At 60.2% G+C, this 19499-nt stretch overlaps 2 protein-coding genes across 2 annotated transcripts in view; one reads left to right on the top strand and one right to left on the bottom strand.

Annotated features, from left to right (window-relative positions):
• Window positions 1-809: 809 nt before the first annotated feature.
• Window positions 810-2562, bottom strand: AANAT (aralkylamine N-acetyltransferase; the record flags this gene model as incomplete). Its single annotated transcript, XM_082326457.1, has 3 exons — window positions 810-1115; window positions 1500-1654; window positions 2406-2562. The coding sequence occupies 3 exons, from the start codon at window positions 2560-2562 to the stop codon at window positions 810-812; spliced, it is 618 nt and encodes a 205-aa protein (XP_082182583.1).
• Window positions 2563-13369: 10807 nt separating this feature from the next.
• UBE2O (ubiquitin conjugating enzyme E2 O) overlaps window positions 13370-19499 on the top strand; it is a gene marked incomplete at its 5' end in the record, with an annotated part of 63594 nt that continues 57464 nt past the window's right edge. The window contains one exon of the mRNA XM_082326920.1: window positions 13370-13762. Coding sequence (XP_082183046.1) covers window positions 13370-13762 — 393 coding nt within the window. The remainder of the gene's footprint in view (window positions 13763-19499) is intronic.

Consider the following 19499-nt stretch of genomic DNA (forward strand, 5'->3'; position numbering starts at 1 on the left):
ATCTCCCCCGAAGCTGAGATGCCCCGAGGGGTCTTGGATGGCTCCTGTTGTGCTGGCTGGCGCCCTCCCTCCGGCTGTCGCGGCGAGGTGATGGAGCGGGGCAGGAACACACACGGGCTGCGTAGAAAACCACCGCCACGGCTTTATTTGCTACTTCACGACAGCCCGAGGCATTTGCAGAAGGTTTGTCCTGGGCTGGTCGTGGGTCTGGTGTGGGGGGACTGGTTTGGACTGGCCCCCCAGGGAGGCTCTGCAACGTGTGGCTGGGGTGGCTGTGGGCTGGGCGCCAAGGGGTCTGGGGGGGTCTGCGGGCAGGGGGGCGGCTGCCGGGCCCCCTGCCTGCTCTGGGGGCTGCTCAGGGAGGGCTTGGCCGGGGTGTGCTTCACTGGTGGTGGTGGGAGGGGGTGCAGGGCTGGGGGCCCGTGCACGTACGGGCTCCGCTGGGTGTTTCAGCAAACCGTGGCTGTCAGCACCCTTATATCAGCGGAGCCCCGCAGCTGCTCCTAGAGCAAAGCCTGCCCATCCCGGTGGGCACGCGGCCCTCCGGCCCAGCCAGGCTTGCCGGCACAGCCCCGGCTAAAGCAGAGACCGAGGGGTCGGTGCTTCCAGCAGGGCCGGGGGGGAGATCTTTTTGTCCCCAGCCCCGCAGGGCTGGGATGGGACGGGGCCGATCTCCCGGCTGGAAGGCAGATGTGGCAGAGGGAGCAGCTGTAGCCAGGGCCCGCCGGGGCAGATGTGTAGCTGGGGTGGGGATGGAAAGGGGTCGCAGCCTCTCTCCAGCCCCCCGCCGGGGCTGGACCGGCGGGGGCTCAGCACCCGCTGTTCCTGCGCATGAAGGCATGTCCCCGCACGGGATGCTGCATCTCGATGAAGGCCAGCTCCCCCACCGTCACCTCGCAGGGACCCAGCGCCTCGAACCCGCACTTCTGGTAGAAGGGCACGAGGAAATCTTCGCACATGAGCAGGGCGCGCCTGGCGAAGGGCAGGCACCGCAGGTACTGCAGGTACCGCCACATGAGGATGGAGCCCTTGCCCTGCTGCCGGAAGGTGCGGTGCACGGCCAGCACGTGGATGTGCACCGCCGTGCCCCGCGGCTTGTGCAGGGTCAGCGCCGCCTGCCGTGGGGGGAACGGGCGTCAGCGTGGCCGGGGGGCCCAGCCTGCACGTGTCTTGGTTCCCCACCCCAACGAACCAGGGTCCGCGTCCTCTCCCAAAGGGAGAAGGGTCCCGGTGCCTTCCCCCCTCCCCTCCCCACATCATCCCTGTAGGGTTTTTAATTTTTAAATGGATGTTGTGGCGAATTACTGAGCGTATTTTTTAACAGCATCAGTAAAATTAGTTAATGAGAAAGTTCATTTCCACCAGAGCAGCCCTGAAGCAATTAGTCTTGGGAGAAGAGTGGTGAGTGGCCTCGGGGCCCTGGGAGCTTCTCTCGTCCCCAGGCTCCGGCAGTGCCTTTCCCAGCACACGGGCTGGGAAGACCGGGGTCTGGCTCTTACCTGGCTGAGCCTGTCCTGGTCCCAGAGGGAGCCGATGATGAACGCCACGAGCCGCCCTTCCTCAAACCAGCCGAGGGAGAGCTCCGGGCACAGGTTCAGAAAGTGGCGGATCTCGTCCAGGTGGAGGGGACAGTCCCCAGAGACGGAGATAAAGGCTGGAGGGGGGCGGGGGTGAGCACAGCGAGGGGACCCGGGCAGCCCCCCGGCACTGGTGCAGGGGGGAAAGCGGGGTGCGATGGGGAGAGACGGCGTGTGTGCTGCTGCCTGCGGGGGCTGAAGGGACAGGACGGCTCCAGGGAGCAGCTCTGCTCCTCAGAGGCAGCCCCCCACGGCCCAGGGACCGGCTCCCCGCTCTCGTCGCTGATCCCAGGGCTACAGCAGCGGGTGCTGAGCTGAACCCTCCCTCCTGGCATCTCCCCGGCTGCCCTCGCCCTTCGGAGAGGAGGAGAAACGGGCCGGGTGAGTCCGAGTGAGGGGAGCCGGGGGTGCCAGGGATGGAGGGGAGGGGGGAGGCTGCCGGGGGTGCATCTCACAGTGCCCCTGGGCAATCGGAGGCTGAGCACGGTGCCCTTCCTCCCGCCTTCCCCCTCTCCTGGCCGCTCGCCTCTGGCAGGGCTGTTTTGGGAGAGCTGCTCCCCACTCGCCTGGTCCTGCTCCGGGGTCGCCTCCCACCATCCCCACCCCAGGCAGCTGGGGCAGCTCCTTGATGGCAGCCTCGTTAGGGAGCCCGTGGTGGCCTGGCCACCGGTCGCGGCCGCCGGCTCCCTCCCTCGCCACCCGCAAGGGCGTGCGTGGGGCGTTTGCCGCCACGGTGCGCCCCAAGGAGCACGGGGGACCGGTGGAGGGAAGGGCCGGGGCCTCTCCAGCTGGTGCCAGCAGGCAGGACCTCCCCAGGCAGCCCCTTACCTTCCCGCTCGATCTCGAACACGCTGACGGCGTCCTCGGGGCTGAGGCAGCGGAACTCGCTGGCGGGCAGCGTGTGGCGGCGCGGGCCCCCGGGCGAGCTCCGGGGGGACCTCAGGTGAACCGGCTTCAGGAAAGGCAACGCGCTGAGCGCCGACATCCTCCTCCTCCTCCTGCCCTGCTTCCCACCGCTCCCTCTGCTCGGGGCAGCCTCTGCCAGCTCCCAGCCCCGCCGGCGGCACGGCACCCTGTATTTCAGCCAATCTCCTCCAGCACTCTTAGCGCCGAAAATACCTGTTGGTCACGCACAGGATTAGGCTGCTTGCCACTCTTTTCCTATACATAGGCGCGTATGTGTATATAGAGCAAATGCCCGCCCCCAGTGACCCCATTGCCGCTCTGCCATCGCTGTGCGCTGGGGCTGGTGCTTGTAGCAAACCCACAGACCAGGGGGACGAGAGCCCAGCTTAGGGGTCTGGGTGGGGGGACGGAGCAGGGACAGGGGTGGCAGAGCTGGAGCAGGGGGAGCAGGCGTGGGGCTGAGCACCCTGCCCAGCATCTCCCAACCCACAGCAAAGCCAGGCAGTGGGTCGGGCAGGAGAGCCCTGGGGCAAGTCCAGCCGCTGCCCCGGGGCCAGGCAGGGTGGGATGTGGCTGCAGGAAGCCACGAGGCTGGGAAATAAGCCTCTCTGGGTAAAAGTTCCCCGTGACCCTCTCGCGTTGGTGGTACTGCATGGCTGTGTGCGAGCAAGAGGTCAGTGCCAGGCTACCCCGCATGTACCGCGCTGCCCCGGCACGGACACGTCGGGCAGCCAGAGCTGCCAGGATTTACTGCCTTTCCCGGCTCGCTCAGCGGGTAAGCGGCACAGCTCAGCCCCTGTCGCGCTCCTGGGTCACATCCACGCTCGCAGACAGAGCTGAGGTGGGTCCGTGGCGGGGCGAGCGGGTGCCTGCGACCACAAGCCTCGGGCACCCTGCCTGGGTGAGGTGTCCCCAGGCTTTGCCCCCTGCCGTGGCGCGGTCCCACCAGGCACAGCCCACCCCGGGACGTGCCGCCTGCGACGTGGGACCCCGGAGCCCTCGGGTCACCGGCCCCCGAGCTCGTCCAGCAGCACCCGTCCTGCACGGCCTGGCCAAATCCCTCAACCTGGATCAGAGCCTGTAGCATCAGCCTCTGGTTTCATCTGCGAGCAAACCAAGTTAATAAATCCAAAGAGAACCATAAACTGAGCAAATAACTTCACTAAGTACAGGCAGCCCACAGGCAGAAATAGTGGGAATTGCTCCGGGAGCCATCCGTCCGTCCCTGCTCAGCCCAATATTCAGGCAATTTGCTGTGAAGCCAGGTCATTTTTGATTATTGTTTGAGAGGTGCTGGCTTTCCCTGCTAATTATAGGCTTGCCTCCAGCTAATAGGATTTATAGAAACACAAGCATTACCAGCACAAACATTGCGCAGGGCAGAACTGGTACAAGCTGGGAATTTTCCACCTGAAATGCCGAGGGCTGGCTGCTGGAAACCCCTGTTTTACCCAGTCTGAGGCGAGACGGAGTGTTGTCGTGAACTATTTCCAATGAATTGCTGGTTTGGCGGTGGATATGTATCTAAGGGATCAGGGCCATCAGGGAGAGGGGGTTTCTTTGGCAGGGGAATTGTTTAGCATCCCCAATGTTGGTTCCAGTCACCAAGGACTAACTGGGATGGTGCTGGGAACGGGTGGTTCGTGCTCCTGGGAGCGACGTCGAGGGAAGTAAAGGGGTGGGAGAGCTGGAGGGGAGAGCGGGGTGCTGGGGGGGTTGTAGGGTTTGTAGAGCTTGTTATGAAATCTTCTGGAACTCCTCATCCAGCTAATTGGATCGGGGGCTCATCCACCTGGATAAATCCCAGAGCAGGCAAGAGGGTAGGCTCTGGGCACCTAGAAAATGCAATGGTGGTTTGATCCTGGGTGGTGCTGAGTGCCCAGCAGTTGGGGATGCTGCTGGGTCGGGCCCGGGGAGGGCTGTGCGGGGACGCCAGGGCAGAGCGGCCAGCTGAGTACGGGCTCGGGCAGCGCTGGCGTTTCGGCTGCGGTGGGAATCACGGAGCAGGAGGTTTGCCCGCCGACAGCCGCCGTTGGCCGGGTCGCTGCCAAGAGCGAGGCCCTGCCCCGCATCCTCCAAGCGGGAAAGCCTCTGCGAGGACGTGCCCAGAGCTGCGGGGGGCTCAAGGCCTCTTGTGTGAGCGGCTGCTCAGCTCCCGTCAGCGATGACCGGGAAAGGGGAGTCAGATCCCTCCAGCTAATTTTAGAAATTTCTTGAGACCCAACCAGCAGCAGCCCGGAGCAGAAGTCACGACAGGGAAAGGCTGCTCCTTAGCTTCTTTTCCTTGTATTTTTTCCCCTCTGGCACTTTATTTCTGGCAACAGCTGGAGGGCTGATATATTTGTGTTTGTTTTCTGGAAATGAACTTTTTGCTTTGCTTTTCAGCTCCCTGCAGATGCAAAAGTCTTCTGCAGGGGGGATACGCGCAGCCTGCAGAGCGCAGAGGAACCGGCCGCGCTCCCCAGCCCGTCCCCGCAGCCGACCCGGGTGTGCGGGGCCGCGGGGGTACCGGCAGCACCGTTACACCCGGGGAGCATCTGACCTGCAGAGGCGAAGGAAACTCACCCCAGGTCACCGAGTAAGCGAGGACCAGAACGAGGAGGAAAATCCTCTCTCCCTGGCTCAAGACCTCCGTCTCCCGTGCTCCAACACAGCCTCCGGAGTATTGCTCAAGGCACTTATACCCCAGGCTAAATTTTGTGCTGTAGCTCCTTACCAGACCTGCCTGAGACAAGCCCGATACACTTGTGCATATGTAGCAGCCTACTAAAAGCTTGCTCTGTAAATTTTTCCCCCCACTTGTGTTTGTGCACTAGAGACCAAAGCATCCGCATGGTCCGTAGAGATGCTCACACGTAAATAAAGAGGCAAGTCCGCAGTACCCCCTAACGACATCTTTTTATTGTTAGGAATGTCTACCTGGATTTGGAGCTTGTATTTCTAAATGAGTTGGTAGCAAGGAGTTATCCACCCAGTTCTGAAGGCAAATATTCTTTGCAAAAGAGCGCAAGTTCATCCCACACCCCAAACACAGAGGGTTTCCATGAGAAGGGTCCCTACTACACCCAGGTTTCGATAGCGTGTGTTGGCAGCCTAGGGATGGGATGGGGCTGTGATGAGAGTCACGCTCTTGCCTCCACCAGGGTCATTTTTCAGGCAAGCTAAGCTCCGTGCTCCAACCTCCCTCCCCGCTGGGGCAATTCCCCCAGCCTGGGATACTGGGGCTGGCAAGTCGCAGTGGCCTGGGGACCGCCAGCTGGCCCCAAGGCTGTCGGTACACCGGGATGCCACGGAAAGGTGGGTGCTTACCGGACGGGGACCCCGCGCCGCTCCTGCGCCCGGCTGGCTCCGCTGGCGCTGCCTCGCAGCCGGCAGGAGAGGAGGACCCGGGTTCTGCCTCCCCTCCTCTTTGTCTGCCGCACCCTCCGCAGCCCTTGCTTATATATTTGTTGTTTACGGGGCACGTGATGACATCCTAAGGAGTTTATAGTCCCGATGAAAGACAGGGAGAGGTGAGAGGCTTTAAGGTGACGGGCCAGCAAAAGGATCCCATCAGGCTTTTATTCCCCCCCCCCCCGGCATGACTGCCTGCAGAGGGATAAAGCATTTAGCTGATTGCTCCGCGCTGAGTCCCCGCTGCCGGCCGGGCAGGGAGAGCAGCGGCCTTAGCTGGGAAAGGAGAGCAACGTACCGTGCCTGATGCAGACCTCTCTGAGGGCATCGGGAGCCCGCAGGAGCTGAAGGCAGCCCTGTCCAGCGTGGATGAGCTTGCTCCGTGCCGAGGGTGAGGAGGCTGCTGGCTGTGCCAGGCGTGATCGTCCCTGGGGCTTGGGCTGTGGGAAGTGCCTCGGGGGAACCGGCTGGCTTCTTGTAGGATGGGGGGCCAGACCTAAGGTTTCTGCCCCAAGGACCTTACTCCAAAGACCAAGCATCTCTGCCCCGCGCAGCCCATGGTCCCTAGGAGCCATTAGATAAGAAACTGGACAGGCAAAGCCAGCACTGTTTGTCCCCACCAGGACCTGTGCAATAAAAGGGGGATTATCGCAGGCGTGAGCTCCTGGAAAGGAAATGACTGGGAAGGTCAGCAAAAAGAATAATTAAAAAATGTTGGCATCATCAACCAGATGCAGGCCTGAAAGAAAGCCGGCACCGGGGGCAGAGCTGGCTTTGCTCCACCGGAGACATTTCCAGGGGAGCTCAGGACCTGCTTTAGTTCCCAGCTGTGGGCAAAGTGACCTGGGGCTGCACCCTTACCTCCCCCTTTCAAGTTTTTTTCATGGAGTCAAACCAGAAATATGACCCAGCAGCTTTTTGCTCTTCAGAAATGGCATTTCAGAGCAACTCCCAGCCATGACATCTCAGCCCAGCAGAGCAGGGGCTGGCCTGTGGCTGGAAGAGTCAAGCAGGGATGCTGCTCTTGGGGGTTTTAGCTGGGTCCGGCTCCCCCTGCTCCTACACAGCTGCAGAGGGTCAGAAACTCCATTAAATGAGAGCCGCAGCAGCGTGCTGAGATTTACATATTTAGCAGCTCTCTCAGCATCTTCAAAGAGCCCCGAGCTGTCACTCTGGCCCCGCGGGCAGGCTGGTCCCTCTGGTGGGGTGCCCGCTCAGGAGGACAGCAATTATCTCTGGGGAGGGTCTGCGGCGAGGGGTGGCACGTGGCGGGCAGATGAATCGCGACTCATCCCCCGCTCCGCCAGGACTTGGGAATGCAGTGACACGCGCGCAGCCCAGGGGCTCCTCAGCTGTGCCGAGCTCTGCCCCCGTCCCCGCCGCCGTGCCCGGTTATCCCGGTGCGCAGGGGGATTCAGCTGCTTCTGGCGGCTGCAGCCTTCGCAGTCCCTTGGCCTCAAGGGCCACCCCCACCAGGGACGCAGGTGGCATCAGGGTCCTCCCCCGCGTGGCACCATCGGGGGGTTTCTCTCCCAAACTTGCGTAATTACTCACACAATTTCCAAGCTGGATGCTCTGCTTACACCCCTGTTTTACACCTTCCCCCGTGGGGACCCACGTACCCAAGAGGGTGACGCTTTTCTCCTGGCAATGGCGTAACGGGGTGGCAGCAGGGCTCTGCAGTTTGGTGTTGCTGCAAGGCCAGCCGCGGGCTCTGACTTCGTTCCCTCTTCTCTCCTGCCTCTTCATCAGCTGCTGCGGACCGGCAGCGTGCGAGTGCTCGTCCTTGCTGTAACTTCACGGCAGGATGCGGCTCTTTGGACATACTGGGTTTTCCCAGCCCTTGCCGGGCTGGCTGCCTGCTGCTTCTATCCCCAGCGCTCCCCTCGTGCTGCCGAGAGCAGTTCCAGATCGCCAGCAGGTCCCGCGAAGCCAGCGTGCCTCCAGCCTCGCCGCTGGAGCGGGGCACTCGGTGCGGCTTAGGAGCCTGTGAGCTGATGCTCTTTTGAAATAGCACTGCAGGGCTCCTACGGACGGCAGCCAGGCTCTGAATAGAGCTTAGCGGGGCTGGTTCTGCTCCCTGCTCTGAAATGCCCATGTATGTACCGTATATATAATATGCGAATGTTCACATACGTGGATTTCCTCTGGCATATTCCCTTTGGCCCATCAGTGCAGCTGATGGCTCCTCCGCGAGGGCGCAGGGCTGATCCCTCCGCCGCAGTCACAGGGAGCTGGGGAGGGATGACGGGATGCCGCTTCACAGCTTGTTTGGGATCCCAGTGGTGCTCCGCAGAAACAGGCTTGGACCCGCGCTGGATCAGCACACGCCTTCACAGGGCTGGCGTGCCTCGGCGCTCCTCTACGTGGGCCTTTGAGGAAAGAGCACAAATAGCTTGGGGCACGGTTCCACCCGTGTCCGCTTGGCCAGGGCAACCTCGGCCAAAAGCAGGAGGCAGGGGACGGGGACCGGCAGGGACCTCGTTCATCCGCTCCCCGGGGCGCAGGCGCTGGCGGCGATTAGCCTCCTTTCCTTCGCTCCGCTGGGCTGTGGCAGTTTGTAACTAGGTCACGGCCACTCGTGGCACAATTCCCGGGAGGAAGGAGGATGGGGTTCAGCGGGGGCTGCAGGGGCTCCTCTGGGAAGAGCGGGGCGGGAAGGAGTCTGGCAGAGGCAGCCCCCACCCACTGCTCCCAGACCTCCAGGCAGTTTAGATCCAGTTCTGACTGGGACGTGGCGGCTGGGTGATGTGCTGCTGGGGCACCCTGCTTCTTACAGCGCTGGCACGCTGCTGCTGGGAGCCAGGGTGACCCCTTGGAGAGGGCTGGGGACCAGATGCCACCTGCGGGGACGCCAGATCCTGCATCCCGGAGCAGGGCCGGGCCCGGACCAGCCTCGTCAGGGATCTGTAAGGTCTTGGTGTGTGCGAAGAGGACGAGAGGAGGGACGGAGGAGGAGTGCGCTTGCATGAAGTGATAGGTACACAAGGTGACGCCATGCTGAGGCCATTTGTGGGGAGGGCCGGAGGTGTTGGGGCAGGGCAGCACACGCGGGCAGCGAAGGGCTGGGTGGTCCCGTGCGGCTGGGGGCACCGGGCGCTGCTAGGGCCCCTCTCGCAGGGGAGAGGCTTCCCCCCCCCAGCCTCGGGAGATTTGCTGGCCTCACCGAGACAGGACGAAAGATTGCTGTCTGCTGCATCACTTGCTAGTATTTCTGTTCCCCGATGCGATCAGGACGCAGCGAGTCCTGCTAAGCTGTTTGCCTGCACGATGGCGATAAACTCGCACCCTGAAGTCCCACCCTGGCCCTGTGGGAAGGTCTGCAGTCATCCCCCGGGAACAGAGCGGCAAACTGCTGCTCCGAACTACTTTTCCTGAAGGCACCAGCTCTTCCGAGCAGCTGCTGGGGCGGCCCAGCACACGGCTGCGGGGGAAGCAGCAAAAGAAGAAAACCGCGGCGGGCCTGGCGAGGAGGGGCCGCAGCGGAGCCGCGGCGCTGGGAGCGCTGCGGCCGGCGGCTGCGCGGGGGCTGCCGAGCTGCGGGCCCGCAAAGCCCCGGCCCGGCCCTGCGCGGCGGCGGGAGGCGGCAGCCCACGAGGGGGCACCAGAGCCCCGCCGCAGCCGGCACCGGCACCGCGCGCCGGGACCCGCGGGCGTCCGGTACCCGCGGGAGTCCGGGACCCGCGGGCGTCCGGTACCCGCGGGAGTCCGGGACCCGCGGGCGTCCGGGACCGGCGGGAGTCCGGTACCTGCGGGCGTCCGGGACCCGCGGGAGTCCGGTACCTGCGGGAGTCCGGTACCCGCGGGCGTCCGGTACCCGCGGGAGTCCGGTACCCGCGGGCGTCCGGTACCCGCGGGAGTCCGGGACCCGCGGGAGTCCGGTACCTGCGGGAGTCCGGTACCCGCGGGCGTCCGGTACCCGCGGGCGTCCGGGACCCGCGGGAGTCCAGTACCCGCGGGAGTCCGGTACCTGCGGGCGTCCGGGACCCGCGGGAGTCCGGTACCTGCGGGCATCCTGGTACCCTCTGGGCATCCCCGGCGCGCTGCAGGCATCCCAGTACCCTCTGGACACCCAGCACCCACAGGTACCCTGCAGGCATCCCGGGACCTGTGGACAGCTGGTACCTTGCGAGCGTCCTGGTACCCTCTGGGCATCCCCAGCACTCCGCGGGCATCCCAGCACCTGCAGGCACCCCGGTACCCTGCGGGCATCCTGTGGGCACCCTGGCAGCCTGCGGGCATCCCAGCACTCTGCAGGCACCCTGCAGGCATTCCAGCACCCTGCGGGCATCCTGGTACCCTGCAGGCATCCCTGGCACCCTGTGAGCATCTGGCACCCTGCGGGCACCCTGGTACCCTGCCTCCATCCCAGTACCCTCCGGGCATCCTGGCACTCTGCAGGCATCCCCGGCCCCCTGCGGGCACCCCATGAGCGTCCCAGTACCCTGTGGGCACCCCGGCACCCTGCAGGTATCCTTGGTACCCAGCAGGCATCCCAGCACCCTGCGGGCACCCCGGCACCCTGCGGGCACCCTGGTACCCTACGGGCATCCCGGCACCTGTCCCTTCACCCCCACAGGACCTGTGCAAAGATGCCCCACGCAAGGTGCACCCAACACCAGCGGGGTCTCAGGGAGGAAGGACAGGTCTTGCTTCGCACCAGTCCCTTGGCACAGAGGCAGGTAGGGCGGTTAGGTCCCACGAGCAGCCTGCTTGCAGGGAGGATGCTCTCCTGCCAAGAGTCAGGGCTTCCCGAAACAGCCGAACATCAGGAATTGTCCCTAAACAGGGCGGGAAGTTGCTCGGTGTGTGTCACTTTGCAGAAGTCCTGCGCATTCAAGGCCTCCTGCTGAATCAGTCCCAAAAAAAAGTCATGCACACAAAATGCTGCTTGGGTTTGCCTTAGTGTGTTGCAGGGTGGTCTGACTTGCTGAGGTCGCTCAGTGGAGATCCGAACAGCCTGGCTTGTTGAACGGGAGACGCTCCTTTCGACACCCAGGGACTGTAACGTGCCCAAAGCACGCCAGCGCTGTGGCAGTCTGGTCCCCGGGCTGCTCTGCCCTGGAAAAGCCATGAGTTCTCCTTCAGCGCCACTTCCCGATGGAAGCACGTCAGAGCCCCAGCTGGGATCACGGCGCAAAAACACACCCGGCTCAGCGCCTGCTAACGAGCAAACAGCCCTGACTTGTCCCCATTAAAATCCCCCTGCCGTGAGCCCGGCCGGTTGTATAATGCGATTGTTTGCGTGGCTATTTGTGGCTACCTGCAACCCCACCGCTGCTCTTCAGCACGTAATTGCTCTGAAGAGGGAGAGTTTCCATCTACACACACGATTATGCCCATTACGTGTATCTATATTTTATTAGCGGCTGTTATGATGTGCATTAAGGAGATGATGAGAAGCATCGCCATGCTGGATAAAGCTGTGCTTTGAAACCTTGGGAAGAACATGCCGCCAACTCCAGTGGAGCCAGAGGGCACCCTCTCCCCATCCCAAAGGCCTGATCCTGTTCCCACAAAGGCACCGTTATCCCTGGCTTCAGAGGGAGGGAGGCCGGCACCTCGCCCCGGTTCCAGGTGGGCTGGGGAGGTGTGCTGCGCTCCCCGCGCCAGCACGGCCGCGGGCGGAGGGCGAAATCCTCGTGCCCGAGGCACTTGGCGTGCTCCACGAGTCATGGCTCAGAGGTCACGGCTTGTGGACAGAGGTCTGTGCTCCCAGAAGCACATCCCTGTAAACAGCCGGGTAACCAAGTGGCACGGAGTGGATATTTAAACTGTCTTTCCCCAAGGGTATGCTGCTGTTTTCCCACCCAATGGTCCCTTTTAGCTCTAGTCTGGTCCTTATCCCTGGGCTGGATGCTGAGAAACGCTTCAGCAGGGAACCACGTCAACATGATATCCCTCTGATTAAAATGATGCTGTAGCAAGTCATTAAATGCCGGCATGGAGGTCAGGCTGACCCGGGGCCCGGGGGAAGGCAGGCGCTGAGAGCGCTTGCACTGCCTGCAGCTCCCTGATTTGGAGGCAGGACGGGAATAATTTGTACTTCTCCATCACTTAGAGCTCCTGCTGCCCCGCCGCCCACGCCTCGGGAGAGCCGGGGCGCCGGGCAGAGCTGAAATGCCGCCGGCGCCCAGCGCACCCCTCACCCACGCACCACCCGTCTGCCCCGGCCTCTGCCCGGGGTTCCAGGGCCATTTGCAAGGTTGGAAAATCCCAGCAGGAGTGAGGAGAGGGCCCCTGCTCCCTCTGGGGTGGTGAATCCCGGAGGAGAGCACGGGCAGACCTTTATCCCCATCGCTTTTCCTAAAAGGAGAACCCTCGGAAGGCGCAATGACAGCCAGCTGGCTGATCCGGCCCGGCAGAGCAGCGGCTGGTGGGAGGGAGGGGGAAAGAGGGAAAAGGCTGCTCTGCCGCTCCTGGGGTTTTCCTGCGGCAGAAGAAGTCAGGCTGAGGATCTGGGGCATTTTCCCGATATTCCAGCCAGCGCTGCGCAGGTGGGGAGAGCTGCGGAGTGAAGAGACAGGATAACGTTGGGTGAAGGACAGGCAGCAAAGGCTGGTTTGGGTTCCTTTAGCCCTTCACCTGCCCGAGCAGTGGGACCTGCTCAAGAAACCATTTTATTTCAAAAATCTCTGCAGATAGAGGGGAAAAAACCCAACATTAGAGTCCCTGAAGCCAAATATTTGGATCATTTGCACGCCCTAATGAGGGCTTCTAGCAGCTGTAAAATCAAGACCGGGCTTTGCTGTCGGCCGGAGAGCACCTCGCAGCAAGGGGCGGTGGGGGTGCCGGGGCGGCCGCCTCGGCAGGGCAGGGGGCCCGGGGGGCAGTGGGGGGGGCAGTGGGGGGGCTTTGTGCCCCCTCCTCCTGCAGGTACCCGCAGCCGGGTTGCGATGGCGAGACCCATCGGCCACTCCAGCGGAGCACCGGGGCTGGGGACATCTCTGCCCCCCGGTGACTGTGGACCCGTGGATGATGGCCCGGGGACGATGCCGTGCAGCCCCCCGTGGCTGTGACCCTGGGCACGATGCCATGCAGCCCCCCATGACTGGGGCCCTGGGGACGATGCCGTGCAGCCCCCCATGAAAGGGACCCCAGGGACGATGCCGTGCAGCCCCCCATGACTGCGGGGGACTCCAGGATGATGCCGTGCAGCCCCCCATGACCAGGGCCCCGGGACTATGCTGTGCAGCCCCCCCATGACTGGGGCTCTGGGGACGATGCAGTGCAGCCCCCCCGTGACTGAGGACCCCGGGACAGTGCCGTGCAGCCCCCGGTGACCGGGGCCCCGGGACGATGCCGTGCAGCCCCCGGTGCCAGGCCCGGACCCGCCCCCTGCCGCCCCCCCCTCCCGCTGGGCGTGGCGCGGGGTGGGCGTGTCCCTCCGCCGGGCCCCGCCCCCGGGCCGTTACTTGCGCGCGGCCCGCGCCGCCCCTCCCCTCCCCCAGCCTGCGCCGGCGGCCGCGCGCTCTCCCGCTCTGCCCGGCGCCATGGCGGAACAGCCCGCTGAGGCGGCCCCGGCCCCCGCCGCCCCGGCCCCCGCCGCCCCGGCCCCGGCCCTGCCCCTGCCGGCCCCGCCGGGCGGTTCGCAGCGCCTCCTCTTCTCCCACGACCTGGTGTCGGGCCGCTACCGGGGCTCGGTGCGGTTCGGCCTGGTGCGCCTCATCCACGGCGAGGACTCGGATTCGGAGGAGGAGGAGGGCGGCGGCGGCGGCGGACGCGGGACCGGCGGCGGCGGCGGCGCCGCCAGCTCGGGAGGCTCCGAGTCGGGAGGCCCCGGGGCCGGCGGGGCGGAGGAGGGCCGCGCCAGCCCGCTGCGGCGGGGCTACGTGCGGGTGCAGTGGTACCCGGAGGGCATCAAGCAGCACGTCAAGGAGACCAAGGTAACCGGGGCGGCCGCGGCACCGCCGCCCCCCGCCGGGGGGCCGCCCGCCGCCTGGCTCGGCCTCCGCTGGGCCTGCGTGTGTGTCCCGCCGGGGGCCCGGCTGCGAGGCCGGGGCTCCGCCTTGGAGGCCTCCCGGGGCAGGGGCCTGCGCGGCCCGCCGCTGCGCGGGGCTCCGGCCCCTCCGCTCCCCTCCCCTCCCGCCGGCCGCGGCGCCCGGCCGCTCCGCTCCTCTCCCCGTGTGGCCCCGGCCCGAGCGCGGGGGTTGGCGGCCGGTGCCCTCCGCAGGGCGAAACCCCTTCCCCGACCTCCGTCGCGCTCCTGCCGGGCGCGGGCGGCGGAGCCCGGCCGCTCCGCTGGGGTTCGGCGGCCGGAGCGGAGGCCTGCGAGGCTGGTCCCAGCCGGGCCCCTCGTACGGCCGGGGCCGCTGCCCCTGCCTGTGCCGCACGGCATCGCCATCGCCTCCTTTAGGGGAGCCAGCAGGGAAACCGCGGCCAGGTACAGATTGCAGCGGCGAGTGGCCGTGGTTTGGATCTGCCCTTGTTTACGTGAGCGTTTACCCCCGCGCTGACGGGGCGTACGTAAATCGGTGACCTCTCAATTGCAGCTGAAGAGCCACACGGCGCCGGCCTGCGTGAGAATATCCCCGCTTCCCAAAGTTCGCCTGGCGTGGGGATTGGCGCAGACTGACGGACAGTAGGGAGACAAAAGCGAGAGAGGGGGCACTGTAATATAGCACAAAGGGGCCTGGAGGAATGGGCGTTGCACCGAAGAGAACAGGCGGCCTGCGCTGTCCTTGCGGCGGAGCGGCTGCGAGCGCTCTTCTGGGGCGGCAGGCGAAAGCCTGGCCCTGCCGTCGGCTTTGCCGATCGGCCCCGCACGCCACAGGAGAGAGGGGAGACTGGGAGGGAGGAAGGTGTGTTGCAGTCCTACAGGCATCGGTATGATGCACAGAATGAGCTAAATTTAGGTGGTAGTGTCATTAGACACGTGACCGGTTGGAGATAAGGAAAATGAAAACAGGTATTCAGAAGAGATATTGCCACATGATGTATTTCTACCTTAAAAAAAAAAAAAAAAAGCCTGCCTTCTCCAAAGAAGCACAATTCAATCACTGCAGCCTTCCAATAAAATCTTCATCTGCTGTTGCAGCAAAAATTTGTCCCAAGTTGAGTGTGGTTTTCAGTATCTAAACAAAGCCGCCTCAATTTGGGTGAATAAACATGGACTTAGGAGTTGTTATTGGGTTCCCAAATCCAGAAGTGCTAGCTCTGACTTTAGTTGCTTGGTAACTGCACCCTTTGCAATGTTAGAAGAAGCTAGACTGGGGAGGATCAGGAATCAGTTATGTAAATAAACGGTTGGTCTGTCTGTCCTTCTCGTGGTCCTTCTCCTCTGGTGTGGGCGTCTTTACTGCTTGGATAATAGAACCTGGGGAGCCGTTTCCTAAGTGCCTGAGGAATTTAGGTGTACTTATCCTATTGATTTTTCCATTTGAAAAGCTGCCCGCTAACAAAATTGAGAGGCATTGTGTATGATCTGCACTGCAGCTTGGGGTTGCTAAAAACAAATCTGATGCCATTGGAAACGTGTTGCGGGACTTCTAATTTTGTGGTGATAATCAGGTTTTTTAGCTGTCCGCTGACCCAGCCCTTTTTGCCTTACACCGGTGTGTGAGAACCCGCCAGGTCAGCCTGGCGTGCCCGCGTTGTCCGCGCTGGGAGGGGTGCGAACCGTCGGCACCGCGTGGCTGTCCTGGGCCTAAAGTTTGCTGGCTTTTGGGTGCTGTTGCCTGCCGTTATCTGCAGGTTACGTCTTCTGGCTGTGGCTCTGACTCTCTAGCATCTTTGGGTGTGAGATTCTTGTTTGAAGTCCTTAAAAACGTTAACCTGTCCTGGTGGCAGCCAAACTGTGGATTCAAGAGGGTGCTTGTTGCACCCTTTTATTTCCTTTTATTACCTTTTATTTCCCTGAGCTCTTAATTCTGCGATGGGCAGAGGGTAAAGGTGCTGCTGGGGCCGGAGCTTTCACTAGCCCCATCTCGTGCCACCGCGCGCCTGTTCTGTATGTGAGGTCCTGCTTTCACGTAGGAGGCTGGGTGCCTGTCTGTCTCCTGTTCATCAAGCACTTTAAGATCTATGAACCCTGGCGCATTTATCAGATAGAGCGAGTGTTGTAACCGAGGAAAGGGAGAAATAAAGTTGTTGCAAATTCTGAGGGTAGTGAAACAGCACCTTCAGCTCCCAGTGCAAAGGTCAAAAGCAGCTTTCTGTACCCGATTATAACCCTAGAGCTTTCCTCTTTTCTTTAAACTATGGGCAGTTAAATAATTTTTTTTCGGCTAGGGAATAGGTAGGCTGATTACTTTTACTGTTGCTTCTAGAAGTTTGGTGCTTGCTGTTGCTCTTTCCCGTTGGAAACGGTAGGCAGACTGCCACTTAAACCCAAGCACGCGATCACTGATGTTAATAAGTAATAGAAACTTTCTCTTGAAATAGAGCTAGCATTTGGTACAAAGCCCCACCAGCTCCTCCAGCCGAATAAGTGAGGTGTCCGAGTGCATTCCTGCCTTTGATTCCTGCCCTGATAGTCATTAGCGGTATCGTGACAATGATGTGAATAAAAGAAGAGCCAGGATTTGTTACCCTCTGGCTCTGTGTGCTCCTTTCCTGCCTTCCGTGACTACTTTCCCCATTCAAAACACTGGGAGATGATTGGTGCTGAACATTGTAAAGCTCAAGCAGTCCTGGAAGCAGAAAGCTTCCCTTTCCAAATACGTTTGCCATCCATGTCTTTGCCGGACCCAACAAACCTGAAGCGCGGTTCCTCTTCTATGGCTAAAGCCATCTCTCCTGTCTTCATGGTGCTGTTTGAAGGCTAGATGCAATTTGTGACTCCCGTTGTGAAAGTACTGCAAACTGGTGTGAGCACTTGATGCTTTTTCTAACAAATTAGCAGGAGTACTTGAGACCCAGCTGAATTTTAATTTCAGGCTTTCTCAGCTGTAGGTTAGCATTCCTGCTGCACACTTGAGCTGCCTTTGGGGACTTTACAAAAATGTTTGAACATATTAGATATTAGTAAGGCTCATAGGGTGCTGTAAAATGCTGTTACCCTTCCTCCTGCCTCTCATCTGAAAGCCTCAGAGCTCTCTGCCACCTTTAATTCTCACAAAGCCTGTGCCAGGCAGATAGGCCTCTTCTGCAGCGGGGGACATGGGAAGCGCAGGTGCTGTATTGCAGCACCTTATCTAAAGGCCTTCAGCCGGCCGAGTTCCCTGCCTCCGTTCCCTGCCTCCTGCTCTGTGTCCGCCTCGGGGACCAAACGCTTGCGCTGGCGTCTTGGTGTGATGCTGTGGTGTGCACGCGCGGTGCTGATTGATTCACCTGTGGGGGACCCTGTAGGCCCCACGATTGCCCTAGGAGTCAAGGTGCAATTTTTTTGGAAGTTTTCAGCAGCCTTTTGTTTTGTAAGGTCCAGGATACGGCGTGGTGCGGATGGCTCTCTTACTGCATTCAGCTTTGCTTTGGAGACAGATTCAAACTATCAGGGCTCCTCAGACATAATCCGGTGGCTGATCAGCTTCTTAGCTGGAAGTTGTCTGATGTTATCTGCACAAGTCCGTCTATGAATTCAACTCTGCTTCATCCCACACAGCCCTTCTGCTCCTTCCCACCCTTCACTGCTATAATTTCTTGACCTCAAATATCGAATCATGAATATAAGGTTGCAGGAGAAGTTTCTGAAGATGGTACACTCACATCATTTCAAGATTTTAATGAATATTTTATTTCTTGTCTGAATTCTGCTGTGTAGTTACTGCTGTGACCTAAACTTTCAAGTTGCGGTCTTTCTGTGCTTATACTCTAGGAGAAGGAAATATTCCCTTTTACCGAAGGTCTGTGTTTTCCCCCTGTCCCTTTACAGCCACTCTCAGCCCTCGCTGCTGGGATCCCAGCCCACCAGCCTGTGCTCTTCCGATGTTAATCCTAGCTAGTGACTCTGTGGAACCTGTTTGCAGTTGAGGGATGAGAACAGAGCGCCTTACAAATCTTCCATCCTCAAAGTTCACCGCCTGGAAGCGCGGCGGAGCAGCGTAGGTCCGTCACGGCAGGTGAGGAGGGGTGGCTCTGCCTGGCACGGGCAGGGTCCCTCGGGAGCCGTGAGGAGATGCTGGTCCCAGTGCAGAACTCTAGTTTTGTTGCAGCACACAAATTCAATGCCGATAAACTATTAATACTGGGTTTTATTGCGTGAGGAAACTATATCTAACCCTCTTCTTGCATCTGACATTTCAGTTAGTCTCCCAGGGGGGTTCTTTGAAACCACCTGATGTTTGTAGCCGTTAAGAGACAGGAGAAGAGAAAAGGCTTACTGGAATTTTTGCAGTTCTGTGTAAAACAGAACCGCTTTAATGGGTGACCTTTCCATCCTGTGAGTACCCATTGCAAGGTGACGTACCCTTGAGTCAGTCCCCCATTTTACTTTGATTTGTTTGGCTCTTGCAATGTGGACTTGGGGATCATCATTAATATTTTACAGCAAAAGTGGAATCCGGCACAACCCGCAGTATGGAAATCTCGGGAGTACTAAATAGTGTACGCTCTTACTGTGTAGAGAATTGCTTTGTGTACAGCATTGATAATTCAGGAGTCGCAAGTGGCCACCTGGGCTAAGCAGTTAATTATAACTATTCCGAATCTAGACAGCAGTGCTATTTTTAAAATGGACAAAACCTTTCCCCACGCAAGCTGGTTTTGTGACATGCTCTCCGCCACGGTGCACTCACTTTCAATGTGCTGGTATAGCTTAAAAAAAAAGAAGCTACATTAGTAATGCTCTTAGGACTAGTAAACAAACTAATGTGCACGAGAAGCTTTGGAAGGAGTCAATCAAAGCCCGCGACGGGCTTTGAAATACCTGTGCGAGCGAGGCATTTTGCTGCAGCTTTCTCATACAAGTTTTTCTTTGCTGATGTGATGCAGCTCCAGTGCAGGCTTCTGCAGAGAAGCGGCTTTAAGCAATTTTATAAAGTTACTTTTTTTGGCTGAAGAGTCTTCAGTGAAGTTAAATGGCAGAAGCTTTGACAGTTGCTTTTTTGGGGCAAGGTCTTGCTTGCTTATGGCAGCTGTCCTCAGCTCCTCTGCTCTCTTCAGAGGAAAGACGCTATTTTTAATGTTCAGCATCTGTGTTGGTGCTGGGAAATAATTGGCGCTTGCGAAGCTAAAAGCCTCCTCTTGTTTGGCTGTTTGACTGTTTAATTACTTGGGGGATTTCAAAGGCTCGGAAGGTGATGACACCTTCCTAAATGCTACTTTAGGAAAAACCCGCCTCATTCTTTCCACTCTACTGTTGCCTCCCACCATGTGCTGGGTTTTACCCAAATGGGTCACTGTAAGCACAGGAGCTAATGCTTTCGTCTGAAATCTTTGCACTTTTGAGGTTATCGGTCCTGAGTTTCCTGGAACCGAGAGATGTGAGATGATGGCTGGGGTTTCTTTCTTCTTTTGTGTTGTGCTCTGGAGCACTTGACCTGTAGCTCAGTTCGGGCTCTACCTCGCCTGGCTGGTGTGTCCTGCTCCGAGACCTTTAGAGCTGTGGCAAGTTAGGAGAATGCGAACTCCATCTTCTGGAACAAAAAAAAATCCATAAGGAGCCTCCATGGTAATGTTTGTTGTTTTTTTCCATTTGCTATTGACTGTTCGGCTGCTAAATAGATGTTTGTGTTTATGGCTGAA

The sequence above is a fragment of the Platalea leucorodia genome, assembly GCF_965183815.1.
Source record: "Platalea leucorodia genome assembly, chromosome: 14".
NCBI lineage: Eukaryota > Metazoa > Chordata > Aves > Pelecaniformes > Threskiornithidae > Platalea > Platalea leucorodia.